The sequence below is a fragment of the Gigantopelta aegis genome, chromosome 3, assembly GCF_016097555.1.
Source record: "Gigantopelta aegis isolate Gae_Host chromosome 3, Gae_host_genome, whole genome shotgun sequence".
Lineage (NCBI taxonomy): Eukaryota > Metazoa > Mollusca > Gastropoda > Neomphalida > Peltospiridae > Gigantopelta > Gigantopelta aegis.
The window spans coordinates 84,826,633-84,841,607 of NC_054701.1; the positions used below are offsets into that span (position 1 = coordinate 84,826,633).

A 14,975-nucleotide genomic window follows, 5' to 3' on the forward strand; every position below is an offset into this window, starting at 1 on the left:
CGACACCCCAACACAAACATACACATCGGCTATTGGGTGCAAACAGCATTTTTTAAACCTGCCTACGACAATTTTGAACCATTTACTTGTATAACAAATATAAAAACCAAAATGATCCCTTCAACCAATGGCAATATTTATCCAGTGGCACAAAACTGCTATCGTTAAAGTCCCGACCTACGGCAATTCATATTGCAACTACAACAATTGCGCTGGTGCAGTCATTACGTTAGCAGGGTTTCTACCAGAGGGTAAAACAGGTAAGGCGTCATACCCAAATTTTGGGGCAGATTTTTTTTTAAAGTTAACCTTTTGACACAAAATTATTTACCCTTATCATTACTGTATGATTTTCTTAACCCTAACCCTAAACTGAACCCATTTCCCAATCCCCCTGTTGACTGTGGTTGCATTCAGTTCCACAGCGCTATACCCAATAAATGTCTTTCTGGAAGAAACACTGGTTAAAGCCATGAAGTACATTTAGTGGTGTAACTGAAAAAAACCTTTTTAATAAAGATATCAACAGGTCAAAAAATAACACTTACAATATAAATTACTAATTTGCTGGCAAAGCAGTTAGTCCAGCAATCTAATAAATCTACAACTAAGTAAATATGAAGAAAGAAGACCTCGCATGTGGATTTATATGGTTATCTTAAATAGCTCCCCATAATCCCCTCAATTGTTTCACAGCAAGAGCTGAGAAAGTTAACTGTACTCACGTCTACAAAAAGCGCAGTAGTAACGCTTGATGGTTCGGCCATCCAACTTCGTTATCCCAATACAGTCACCATGGTACCACTCCTCGCAGTTATCACAGCCACTGGAAATCATAACATTTAACACAGCCACTGGAAATCATAACATTTAACACAGCCACTGGAAATCATAACATTTAACACAGCCACTGGAAATCATAACATTTAACACAGCCACTGGAAATCATAACATTTAACACGGCCACTGGAAATCATAACATATTTATCACAGCCACTGGAATTCATAACATATTTATCACAGCCACTGGAAATCATAATATATTTATCACAGCGACTGGAAATCATATAACGTATTTATCACAGCCACTGGAAATCATAACGTATTTATCACAGCCACTGAAAATCATCACATATTTATCACAGTCACTGGAAATCATAATGTATTTATCACAGAGTAATAAATGTAAGAATACCACAGAGCTTGAACTTAAGAATCTGTTGTAGCCTACATTTGTATGGCAATTTTTAATATTTTTTAAAACCAACAACTTAATAAATAAACAAACTGAATTAAACTAAAAATTATCCCTTACCTATGGCAATAACTCTTATGCAGCTAGGGGTGGGATGTAGCCCAATTGTAAAGCATTCACTTGATGCCTGGTCTGTCTAAGATCGATCCCCGTCGGTGGACCCATTGGGCTATTTCTCGTTCCAGCCAGTGCTCCACAACTGGTGTAACAAAGGCCGTGTTATGTACTATCCTGTCTGTGGGATGGTGCATATAAAAGATCCCTTGCTGCTAATCGAAAAGAGTAGCCCATGAAGTGGCGACAGCGGGTTTCCTCTATCAATATCTGTGTGGTCCTTAACCATGTCTGACGCCATATAACCATAAATAAAACATGTTGAGTGCGTCATTAAATAAAATATTTCCTTCCTTCTTATCCAGCTGTAAAATACTACCATTGGTAAAGCCCCAATATGAATTATGACAATTCATATCAGAGCTATGCCAATTGCCATCAGTGCCACCATAACGTTTGAGCCAAATATCAGTATGACTGTCAAAGAGTGTGTATACTGCTTTTGCCAGAAAAGCAGTCAAATTGGGTTTTTTAATTTAAATCTTATATACCAAGTTTTAATATCATTATGACAGGGCTCACACTGGAAAGAATTTAGGTTCAGCCAATTCTGAATCAGCCTATGTAGAGCATTTCCTTGAACAGGGCCAATTTATACATATTTTTATTAGCAAACTACTAAATGCAGCCACTTTGTACAAAAATTAGTAATTGGATAATTTGGTCAATATGAATCCTGTATGATTATGATTTTAGTGGATCACTCACATCATGAACCGTGAACAATCTGATGTGCGACATATGCAGTAGATTGTCTCCCCTTGACCTGCTGTCTTGTCACTAGAGGTCATCTCTGCAGTCTTGTCTAAATGAGAATGTTCAGCTTAGCTTGACGTTCAGGCAACACGAACTGATGAGCAAAATTCTGCTGTAAACACAAAGCAGTGTTAACCAAATATCATCCCGCAACAAACTCAACAGAATGAACTAACACAATATCATCCTGCCTCATGTACAAACATAAAACACATAAATTTTTAACACAATGTCATCTTTTTACAAACAAAAAACAGTGGTATATTATCTAACTTTGACAGGTCTGATGTCAGTGTAGCAGACAATAACTTTGAAGGAATTTCTTATAAGTGGATTTTGCTAGCTGAGGCACTTCATTAGTACTAAAATATTGCATTACCTAAAACTGTTAACAATTAACATGCATGATATTTATGATATTATAATTAAAGCATATTGATGGAAGATATGGCCTGGACAAGGCTTTCCCTTAATGTGCAGTTATTTGAAAAAAGTGGTTCATGGTGACCTAGTTATGTTATGCAACACACTACCATCCCAACTTGTAATTGCATGCAAGATTTAATGATTCTATAGATATGAATTGATAAGGAAGATATGGCCCAGACACAGATTTCCTTTAATATGCAGTACTAACTGCATGAAAAGTAGGTCACAGTGACCTAGTTATGGTACATAACACACCATCATTCCAAGTTGTACTTGCATGCAAGGTTTGATGATCCTATATGAATTGAAAAGAGAGATAAGCTCCAGAAATGAAAAGAGCTCCGGAAATAAAAAGACAACACCATACCATAATATGACCTGTCAAAGATGGACATATAAAAAGACCCTTCCTTCATTCTTGTTTATGTTCAGGCTCATAGAAATATTGTATACATGTCACATAAACTCATTAGTTTACTATATATGTTAAACTGGTACATGTTATTATGGTACAAATGTCTGGTTTATTTTAGATGTGGAAACACTAAAATGATGTAAACGAACATCTAGAACTACTGTGTAAAACAGATTTTTTTTTTTTGTCAACATTACAACTGAATGATAAAAATAAAGAGTATAAAATTAAAATGGACATTTACATATAAAAGATTACTGAAGTTAAATGTAATATTTAGACATATTTTATCAATATTTTGCATTAGTTTGACAAATAACCAGGCAAGGATTCAGGCGGGGCCCCAGGGGCTGCTCTCCACACCTAGTAGTGGTCAAACAATATATATTATAGAATACACAAAAATGCAAACTTATTCAGTCCAGTTCAGGGCCACCCTCTATTAAAAAATCCTGTATCCACACCTGATAACCACCATATTTATTTAATATCCATTAGAGACAGTCTCAAAATTTCATCACTTCTCCCTAAACGAATAACCCACGGAAGAGGGGAGGGGGTAAACACCCATGCAGATAAAAAGTTGAAAATGGAAGTGTCGAAAGGTTTGTGGGTTTTTTTAGGTTTTTTAATATAAAGTGAAATATGAAACCAGTTAACAAAGAATGTCATGAACTACACATGAACAGTATAATTATTAGTCTCGGCAATTATGGTTTGACAAGTCTGAAATTTCCTATTGCTGAGCACGTCCGAACGCAGAATAACACAAGAAATATTTAAATCCTATTACATTGTGGTGTAATAAATAACTTTATTGCATTCTATTGAGTGTGGGCTGGAATAATTTTATAAAAAAACTTTTTTTTTTTTATGAGCCGTTTGATGTTGTCGGACATTTTGTAAAAGTAAGAAGTAAGAAAATGTCTAGGTGTTCACTTAGGACAATCTTCCGAGTTGGCGAGTCTGATTTGTTTATGATTTATTCGTGTTGTTTGTCCAGTATAACTTTTAGAACATAGGTATTGAATTAGTCACTTGAATTCTAACTGTAATCATCTTATCTGGATAAAGTTGGGTTGTCTGGTGGTGGGTTTTTTAACTCGCACACTTCATCTAGAAGCTTGCTTCTGTTTTGTTAATCTTCATAGTGTTTTCCCTAGCTTGTTTTAGCATGGTGCAGCACCATGCCTCAGTAGTATAGCACCATCTTGCCTTTTTCAATAATTAATTCTAAAATTGCCTTGATGAAACACTAAAAAATGTATTATTAATTAATAAAAATATCTCTGTTATATATTTTGCCATTCATTTATTAAAGCAAAAACATTAATTACATTTATGTTTATTTCAAATATTTTTTGTCTTTAATGCAAAAAAGTGCCCTGAAAATGGTGAAAATGCCCCCAAAGTGGTTTGTCTATTAATCCGTTGCCAGATTTCTAGGGAAAACACTATCTTCATCAATGGTACAATGCATCATGCCAGAAAGCATTGGATGGTCCTTTTGATATCTGATGGGTGGTATCAATAAAAATCTAAATAATTTATTACTGTATGTCAGTTGTTTTGTAGAACATAGATGTCTTGATATATCCATTGTTCTCCTGCACAGATTATTTAAAACGAGATAATTGTTTTCCACTAGTCTGAGTCTCCAATATAATAAAAGTCACCTAAATTTGCCATGTGTTGGTTATTTGTTTACTGACTAAACAAAGATACATCTTGTCAATTTTGTCCTACAACTTTTGTGGCCCCCCCAAAAAAGAAGAAAGAAATGTTTTATTTAACAACGCACTCAGCACATTTTATTTACCATTATATGGCATCAACCATATGATTAAGGCCACATAGATAATGAGAGAGGAAACCCGCTGTCGCCACATCATGGGCTACACTTTTCGATTAGCAGCAAGGGCTCTCTTATATGCACCATCCCACAGACAGGATAGTACATACCACGGCCTTTGATATACCAGTCATGGTGCATTGGCTGGAACAAGAAATAGCCCAATGGGCCCACCGACGGGGGTCCCCAACCGGGCATAAACATGTTTCATATATTTTCAATTCAAGAGCCATAACTCTGTTAAAAATAGGTAAATCACTATGCAAGTTAAACTTGATTTGTAACAGTACATGATAAAGCTATATACAAAATTCCCTCTCTGTCTGAAAAACTAAGTTCAAGAGCCATAACTCTTTGAAAAATGGGTAAATTGTCATGAAACTCAGGTTTGATCTGTAACAGTACATGACAAAGCTGTACACAAAATATCTGCAGAATATCTCGAGGCATGGCGAAAAACCCCATCTGGAAAACAATTTGTGGGATAGACAGACCTGTAGACAGGACAGAGATGAAACCTATAGTTTGGTTGGACTAACATTAGTAATAATTAAGTGAAAAACTACAACCACATAAGAACTTTTATTTTGGTACAGGGTATTTGTAAAAAACGCCATAATAAATACATATATATGTAGCAATTTTTATAAATACTGGTAGCCAATACCATTTGAAATGACGTTTTTATGACACAGTTGACTTGTCATAAAAGTTGTTTTATTAAAGACACCACCAATGCAAATTGATCAGCTATTACACAGGGCTTCTAAATTATGGTTGCCCCATTCTCATGGTTAGTAATATTCAATGTTGGGCTAGTAAATAACTACTATTGCCATGCCCAACAGCTAGTGAAAAACAATTTCTGAAATGTTGCAGTTAAGTCTATTTTGTAAATATGAATATCCTGACCCCACCCCAAACCCCCAATGTTAGTGTTTTTAAGCTCTATCTCCCTCTTTAGGTGACATATCCAATTATTACTATTATTTAATCGAATTGTATTAACTTAAAAAGTAATGTTGGGCTAGTGAATTTTTAACCGTGGCTAGTTAATTTTAAAAATCACTGATCCCATTAGTAGCAAGCAAGGCTGCCCTGTACCACTGGGGTGGGGTGTGATGGGTGCATACACCCCCCCCCCCCCCCCCAACTTTTCTTTTATCAATCAACGACCGATTCTACTTGTCGTCTGCTTGCTAGTTTGGCTGACCCTGATCGCTTATTTTTAACTTGAATCGATTAGCATATATTCCATTTGAAGTAGGCTCAGTAGCGCAATTGCAAAATGTACGCAATTTCTTTCGCATTTTATCGCATTTTATTCTTACTCAACAAAGTGTGAGGAATCGATGGTATAGAATAAAATTCCTCCTGTTCCTCCAACAAAATGTGTATTATTTTTTTTGGGGGGGGGTAGGACATTTCTGTGTAAATTTCCTCCATTTGGGTGCTCTTGTTGCTGCTTTTGTAGAAAATTAGATCTATACTGTATATATATAATGTATCTGATATTGTATATTTACACGGAAATGTGATCCGAAATACGGACGTAATGTTCAATATGTACGGATATAAATAAATAAAATACACGTGTACGGCAAGAGGTCCTTTCCAAACGTCATAACTTGTTCAGATCCACGTCATTTTGGCGGGAGCGCCATTTTTTTTATCAACTTCCGGCGTGATATTTCGCGTGTGGATATGGTTTTAATCGTTACATGTATATGAGGCGATCGAATTAATCATGATCGTAGCCGTGGTTATTGCGATATATGTGAACATATCCATGAAAAACAATAGCGATTTTTATTGTATTTGCATAGGTATTCGTGTTGACCGGATATGGAATAACTAAGCGTTCGTGTTATTCCGTAAAATGTTTGGTTCATTTCCAATCGGAACTCCTCGTACATTTCTACGAAATATAAACACATCTAGCGTAGCGGAATGTGACGAGGTGGTCCGATTGGGTTCATTCCGTCAAAATACAGGTGTCATGGAACAAGTTCAGCCAGCAAACGTTTCGCTAATGTTCGCAAAACTATTTGATTGGTTTCCGACGTGGCCATTTGGTTTACCGTGAAGCGCTTTTATGCTAGGTGTGGGTGAATTCGACCATGATCCAACAAAATCTCGGGTTCTCCCCCCACATACAGTCACACGCATGACCCCCCCCCCCCCCCCCCCCCCACCTTGCTGGCATCTTCCGACGCCTATACCATGGTATGACCCACACCATAATCCTTCCCGCAGGGAATGCCTTTTTTCATACTATGGAATGTAATTTACTACAAGCTATTTATTTTTGAGCCGATTGAAATAGCTTTTGGATGTTTGTTTTTTTTGGGTGGGGGGGGGAAGAGTATTTCCAAAACATATTTACTTTTCTTTACGTCAAACCAAACTAAAATTATTTACAAAAAAAACCTAACATTTTTGTAGGTGGATGGGTCAAATTCATCTGTTGTGAATTTTAAAAACTGGCAAATTTTATTTTCATTTGGCGAAATAATTTTATGAAATAATTGATATTTTATTAGAAAATAACTTGTGTTTTGCAATTTCTGAAGTTTAATAATAAATAATTTGGTGAAATTTTCATCTTACCCTGTTTACCTGTGTGTGCAATTCATGATAGTTTGGTCAGTGACCTATATCACCATTCCACCAAGGCATAGTATCAGTTGGCAAACACAAAACACAAATGCTCACTTAAGGACGGTGAAGCAGTTTATTTAACAACAGCAGACAACATTTGGGTAACAGCACAACATACTGCAAATAATATGAGTATGTATTAAATTACACAACTTACTCAAGGCATACATTTGTAATGCAGTCAGTGGTATATACAAGTTCTATGTTCATGTCCATGGCAGAAAAAAAGAAAGAAGCAAATTCACAGTAATGTTTTAGGTTTATAACCATTAAGTTAATTTTAGACTACTGAAAAGAGATTAACACCAACATATAAGGAAGATCAACCCTTTCAGTACGATCTACTGCTATGAAATTGCACTTCCAATGATACTAAATAGAGCTTGAATACAATTAATTTCTGATCAATTCTTTATTTGACCACACTACAAATGCTGTCAGATATTTTACAGGCACATTCATTTCCTGCATTTTAAATAGATTTTAGTGCTTGTATCCAATTAAGATTAAAGCACACCGTCATGGGCAAACCTCAGCTATCTGAGCAGTCTGTCCAGGGCAGTGGGTTAATAATTATTTTTAGATGTTTGTGAGAAAGAAGTCAGTGTAGTGGCCTTAAACCTCCACATTGAGTCATTACAAGTCACTCTGGGCGAGAGCCCGTACCAAGATGTGAACCCCAGTACCTGTCAGCCTCAAGGCTTAATGGCTAGGTAACTGGAATTATTAGTAATAATAACATAACAGGGATTGTGTGTATGTACATGCAAGTATGTGTGTATGTGTGGATATGTTTCATGAAAAATAGCCTGGAATTTTTCCAGGTTGTTATTTTAAGCTTTGGTGTGTGTGTGTGTATGACAATGTGTGTCTGCATGTGATATAATCTGTATTGGCCATAAATAATAATTGTAACAGCCATCACCTCTAGGACAAGTTCTGTAGTATCTGTAACAATGAGACTGCTAATAATAAGCAGTGATTTAGATCAATGAATTATAATGACACCGAAAAGTAAGAAAGACAATTCAGTTTCCACCATACATTTATTAATTTTGTCTGTTTTGTCAAGTCAAGTATATCCAACCTTATATACACATCTATATGATATGACCAAATGTATTGATAATGGACCCATGTTTCTGAAATAAAAATGTTCATGAAGTTGCATGAATGTATGTATTTTGAATACATAAAATTACAAAATATAATTTAATGCTAGATTTAAGCATTACTACTTTTAGTATGCAATTCATTAAAAAGTATTACAACTTTGCCGACTGCCTGAATTTTGATTCAGTCTGAAAAAAAGAAGAAAAAGTTATTTCATGATTGACAGCGCATATATGCAGACGTGGATACAAGGAGGGGGACAGAGGAACCACCCACTCCAAATATATTCAAATGCTTCTTTTTGGAAAATTTTAATTGGGTTGTCCTTATCACATTACATTGAAACTAGTAAATTTTAAATAGACATAATTCTGCATGTTCTACAGGAGCACTTTACAAGCTAACACCAATATAACTGTTATCCTCAAATCCATGTCATCAACAGTTCTCAGTAACAAATATACATGAACAGGCAGAGGAAAATGGCCTTGCACCAAATACCTACCACTCAAAAAGAATTTAAGGAACACCCATGTTATGAAAATTATTTCAAAAGATTAAAACTTGTGTTAATGTTATGCATTCTTCACTAATTGGTGTGGTGTCATTAAAAATATCCCTCCCCTTTATCTTTCCTAATCAGCAATCTATGAGGTCATTACTACTGTATTATCTAACAGAGATGTGAAAATAAAAATTGTTTATTTGGTTATTACTACTGTATTATCTATAAAATTGTTTGGTTTTTTCACATTCCAGTCAGTTCCCCATGACTTGTATATCAATGGCAATGGTATGTGCTGTCCTGTCTGTGGAAAAGTGCATAATTTATCCCTTGTTTTTTCACATTCCAATCAGTGCCCCATGACGTGTATATCAAAGACAATGGTATGTGCTGTCCTGTCTGTTGGAAAGTGCATATAAAAGATCTATTGTTGTTGATAAAAAAAATATAGCAAGGGTTCCAAGCATCTAAGGTTAGCACTCTACTGACTGAACTAAATCTCACCCTTAGATATCATTTCAAAGTATGCCTGTAACATTTACAGACAAGTTTCAACCCATAAATCATACCACCAAAACATGAGTGTTCATTTAAGTAGTAAAATTAATTGAATGAAATAAAATATCTGACATTGTTACATATGAGATGGAAGATGGTGCAAATGTGTGCATGTGTCATATGGAAGATGATAATATACACGGTCATTAAAACGAACATGGACAATGAACGATTTTATGCTTTAAAATCACGTATCTACAACCGAGGTATTTCACAGACAATGTCCTCAAATCAGAGATTCTTAACATATAACTTAAATACTTTAACTTGACAAATAACCATTCAATTTCACAATACTGAAACAAATTTTAGTTTCCGAGGGGTGTCCTCCTAAATTCAAAACGAGGCGTGTGAAATATTGCACTCCTCATTTGATTAAACTGCATCAAGTGCCAATTTACAAAGCCTGTTTTAGAATTACACGTGTAACTACATACACTTACAATGCTTAAACACCTGCATTTAAGAAAAAAACAGGCTTTGTAAACTTGGCCCTAAATATTTGAAACAGTTTGATTTTTCTTCTGGAAACAGTCAAATGTTTTAACACTTCGCAAGATAACCAACAGCCAATGACAGAGTTTTGGTGCATTTTGTACCTTCAAAAATTTCCCCATGCCATCCATAGGTTGTGTTATCAGATTAACAATGTACAAAAAGGTAATCCAGTGATGTTTTTGGTAAAAAAATTGTTTTATCCCACTTCTCTCACTCCTTTGAATTCCATCTAATTTCTTACTCATCTGGCAGCTTCTATCTTTCAAGTATGAACCTCCTTTGCTGTCCATCTCCACATCACTGTCCTCATCTTTCTAGCCATGACATGCTTGTCTCTTGTGGCCATCCTTGCCTCACAAGTGTGATTTTTCATCAGCTTTAGCTGTGGGCTGTTCACAGCCACATGGGAGTTTTCAGTGTTATTTCTAGCACAGTTAAGAGGAGCTTACAATTATGCTCCCGTATTTCCTGCGATCACTTAGACTAGCGACATGGGTCAGAGACTGAACACATAAGAGGAAATACAGACAGACATACAGACTGACAAGTTTAGAAATAGGGTCATCTAATTGTTTTCAGTAACCAACTGAGCTATGAGAGATCAGAGAAATAATTCCTTATTGTAATATTTGTTTTCGGTGCTTTATAAATGGTACATCAAAGGCAAGAGACAAATGTATATAAAAGATGCTTTGCTACTGAAAGAAAACACTAACTAATGTGACAGGTGTATTCAATTCATTCATTTATTTTTGTGCATATAGCAAGTTGAAGAACATTCACCTGGGAGATACAGGCAAAGTAATGAACTATATTTGTATGACTTGTCTCAACAGATATGGGTTTCATTTTCAATCTACTCCACTCACATGGAAAACATTTTCGAGATCCAAAAATGGATCATCTGGCAATAAAAATTGTAACAAACTGTTTCTATGCAGGGCTTCTAGATTATGTTAGCCCCACTCCCATGACTAGTGATATTCAATGCTTGGCTAGTAAATAACTACTATTGCCATGCCCAATGGCTAGTGAAAAAAACAAATATTGCAGTCAAGTCTATTTTGTAAATACGAATATCCTGCCCCCCCCCCCCCCCCCCAACCCCCCAATGTTAGTGTTGTTAAGCTCCATCTTCTTCTTTAGGTTAAATACCCGATTATTACTATTATTTAGTAAAATTGTATCAACTTAAGTAAAGTAGGGCTAGTGAATTTTTAATTGTGGCTAGTAACATTTTAAAATCACCGATCCCATGGCTAGTGGATTTTATAAAAATGCTAGAAGTCCTGTTCTACAACTCCATGTGATGTCTTACCTAACTCCACTTCAGGAGAGTGATCCTTGGACCATCTTGATATTTTTCATGATGAAGACCAATTTACACAATATAAGTTCAATTCATGACATTTTAGAAATAAGTTGTTTCCAGGGATATGACCTCTTTCACTTTAGTTCAGATAACAACAGTGTTTATTATCATTTGTACTCATTTCAGCTAGAATGATTACGTTGGAATACAGTTTAGAGAAGACTCACTGTACTTATGAAAATAATACCAAAACTGACCTGTTAAGATCATGAAACTAAGTAATGTTTCGTGCAATTTGAATAATTATTTGTCAAGGGAAAGAACACTAACAGAATAAACAAAGACCGTAACACATTATATATATAAATAAATAACTTTCTATGAATTATATGTGGTTTAACACATTTGAGCAGTTTCCTCAACATAGTTATATCTGTGTTTTAAGCCTAGATCACCTTATACGATGCAACACAACTCCCATTGTCGAGCAGTCACGCTGTGTAGTGTGTACCGGTACTGAAAAGCCAGACCACATGGCATTTAACTCAATCGAACATGTTCAGTCACTTTCAAAGTTTGTTATAGTGTAAATGAGTCATGATTGTCCAGTTGAGTCGCATCGTATAATGTAATCTAGACTTCAGTCAGTGTCAGCTCATGAACAAAATCAAAACTTAACATGGCTCAATACCAAAAAAATTGCATTTTAGGTTAACATGGATTTTGCAAGGACAGTTTTTTGTTAACTAACTTGACTGATGTTAATGAGGTCAGACATGTTTATTAAAAACAGACAATCTTACCATGTTACCAATCATTTTGCAGTAAAAATAAAACCATGCCTACGACAAATCTGCCAATAAAATAATCTATATACAAAACAATACTGAGTGTTGCACCCTTTGACAGAATTTAGTTTTCCAAAAAAAACAATACATGAAAATGTACAAATGTTGGTAAAATGTCACAGGCATCCATTTGTCAGATGATAAATAAAATTATACAAAATACAACAGAAAAACAATGAATCACAGATTATATATTTGTTATGAATTTAATGTGCTCTTGGAGTTAACCACACAAATAGAATTAAAATATATTATACACAGATAATCTATCTCTGCCATTTCACTGGCGACAAACAATCTTATGAAATATCAGTTGAACTGAATATCATTACTATATCTGGAAGCTTCATGTCCACTATCTGAAGGCAACATGTATTTAACTCTCACTTTAAAAAGGTTTTATGCTTTAGAAGATGCTTGTAACCCAGGAATATATTAATATATACATATATACACCTGGAAATTAATTTACCACGAGTATCCAAGTTTGGACCATTTCACTTATACCTTGCAAGTAGTTGTGACCATTTCCTGGATGCAAAACACTGAAATTAAAATTCTGGGCAATGTTAGCAATAAAGTGATCTTAGCACTAAGACTGCTTCATGGAATGGCGCCCTGTCCTTTTTATTCAAAAGATATTTAAAAAGACAGACTGAAGTATCATACTGAATGTAATGTAAGAAAATTGATAGAAACAGTAAATGGATGGTAATCAACTATGAAAATGGATGTAATGTAATTAACTATGAAAATGGATGTAATGTAATTAACTATGAAAATGGATGGTAATTAACTATGAAAATGTATGGTAATTACCCAAGGAGCTAAAATCACACTGATGTGCATCTCGTAAGTAATTTATTTACACCATCTCTGTAAATACATATGTACTCAGTGGATACAGAATACGTAAAAGGTCTCAATACCTGGTTTAAAACCCAATGGCATGGACAACTACTTGCAGTTCAGTACAATTCAGGTGGTATTTAATTAATTTCAAGGTGTAAATGTATACTTTAATTTAATTTTATTGAATCAAACTCACCTTGTTATCATGATACTAGTGCAAATAATAATTTTACAAGTTTAAGTAGTGTCAGTAATTTTTTGTTTACTAATATTTGTGATACTTTGCTAGAGCTGTGGATAGGCCATTATTCCAAACGGTGATCCAAAGCTATATGCTGCATAATGACCATGTCATTTTTTATTTTAAAAATAATTTTGTCGTATTTAAATTCTCTATAGTGAAACAAATTTACGACTGAACAAGTTGAGAGTTCTAAATAGTTAAATATATTATAAAAGATTTTTGACAAACTGAACTTCGATTCATATCCGACAGTGTGGAAAACATGAATTAACTTCACAGATGGGGTGCAAAATCTTAATTCAAAATATTTTACCAAAAGAAAATATATTATGCTGTATTTTAAAACAAATGTCTGGTTGATGTCTTGTTCCAGTGCAACAATTGTAGGTGTCAGTCTTCATGAACGAGTTTCAAATCGTTCATCATCCAAAGTGGCAGTTTAAGATCATAACATCACGCTGTCGGAACATTTTTAAGTAAGCACAGTTTACCAATCTATATCATCCAGTAATTTGTGTTTTGTTTCTTAATTTTGTCATTTCTACATTTAAGGTGTACAAACTTCAAAAGTAGTGTTTTTAATTTTTAGTTGTTAGTTAACAAAAACCACAAAACCAGCATCAATATGTGGCAAACTATCTGCTTGAATCATGATATATGCAGTAACACAAATATATGTAATTTACACACACAAAGAAAAACACCACCAGCTTCCGAAAGAACAGCTCCCCATATCCGTGTTTTATTTCTTTCACAAACACTTGAAAACTGGAAGAATCTTAAAAGGTCCATCACGTAACACTAAAATTTCTGAACATGATTCCAAGGAGGGGAGGGGGGGATCAAGCACTTTTTGGTATTGTCATCATAGTCAACTGATAAAAATGCACCTTATACACAAACAAAAAATGATGATCACATTTGGAGAAAAAAAAACCCATCACTGAACGAGAAGTAATAACACCTTTGATTTTAACGTAGCTTTGTCAACCAGTCATCGATGTCTGACTGGACACGACTGTCTGTACCGACGACCCGTTCAAAGTCTGTGCTGTGAATCCGGCTAAAGGCCCGGTGTGCGGGGGGATGCCGTTCACAGTCACGTGATAGTCGGACGAGTGCTGGGGTGTCGTCGACAGGAGGCTCTGTCCGGTCATCTGTAAGTTGTACTCGGCCGTCTCCATGCGTAGAATGTAAGGGATGATGCTGTCTATCTGAACACTGCCAATCAGACCCGAGAAAAACAACTCCTCCATGGTGTTGGGGCTAAATGTTTTGAGGGGCGGAAGGCGCAGCATGAGCTCTGAGATCCGACTAGAGTTTAGTTCACTGTGCTCATTCAGGTGCTGTACGAACTCTTTACCAGCTTTCTCCTGCAGTTTTTCTGCCTGCTTTTTATAAACAAGGTTTGGGTTGTCTGTGGGGAAAAAAAAAAAGAGGAATTTTTATCATGAGGAATTGCTATTAGTATCAGGAAGGTAACACAAAATTCTAAATGTAATATTAAAAATATAGTCTACTGTAAACAGAGATGTAAATAACCATGGGATAAAAAATAATATG

General features: G+C 35.2%; 2 protein-coding genes across 9 annotated transcripts in view; both read right to left on the reverse strand.

Annotated features, from left to right (window-relative positions):
- Window positions 1–6,483, reverse strand: part of LOC121366442 — a 34,242-nt gene extending 27,759 nt beyond the window's left edge. The window contains exons 1-3 of one of the 4 annotated variants that reach the window (XM_041490902.1): window positions 6,413–6,483; window positions 2,078–2,237; window positions 726–826 (exon numbers count right to left, since the gene is read on the reverse strand). In XM_041490902.1, coding sequence (XP_041346836.1) covers window positions 726–826; window positions 2,078–2,160 — 184 coding nt within the window. In that variant the 5' untranslated portion in view covers window positions 2,161–2,237; window positions 6,413–6,483. Of the gene's footprint in view, window positions 1–725; window positions 827–2,077; window positions 2,238–5,488; window positions 5,636–6,152; window positions 6,225–6,347 lie in introns of those variants that run through there. The other 3 variants (XM_041490896.1, XM_041490905.1, XM_041490909.1) reach the window with 3 other exon arrangements.
- Window positions 6,484–7,538: 1,055 nt separating this feature from the next.
- LOC121369218 (orphan steroid hormone receptor 2-like) overlaps window positions 7,539–14,975 on the reverse strand; it is a 42,476-nt gene continuing 35,039 nt past the window's right edge. For all 5 annotated transcript variants that reach the window (XM_041494155.1, XM_041494154.1, XM_041494152.1 and 2 more), the window contains one exon: window positions 7,539–14,829. In XM_041494155.1, coding sequence (XP_041350089.1) covers window positions 14,399–14,829 — 431 coding nt within the window. In that variant the 3' untranslated portion in view covers window positions 7,539–14,398. The remainder of the gene's footprint in view (window positions 14,830–14,975) is intronic.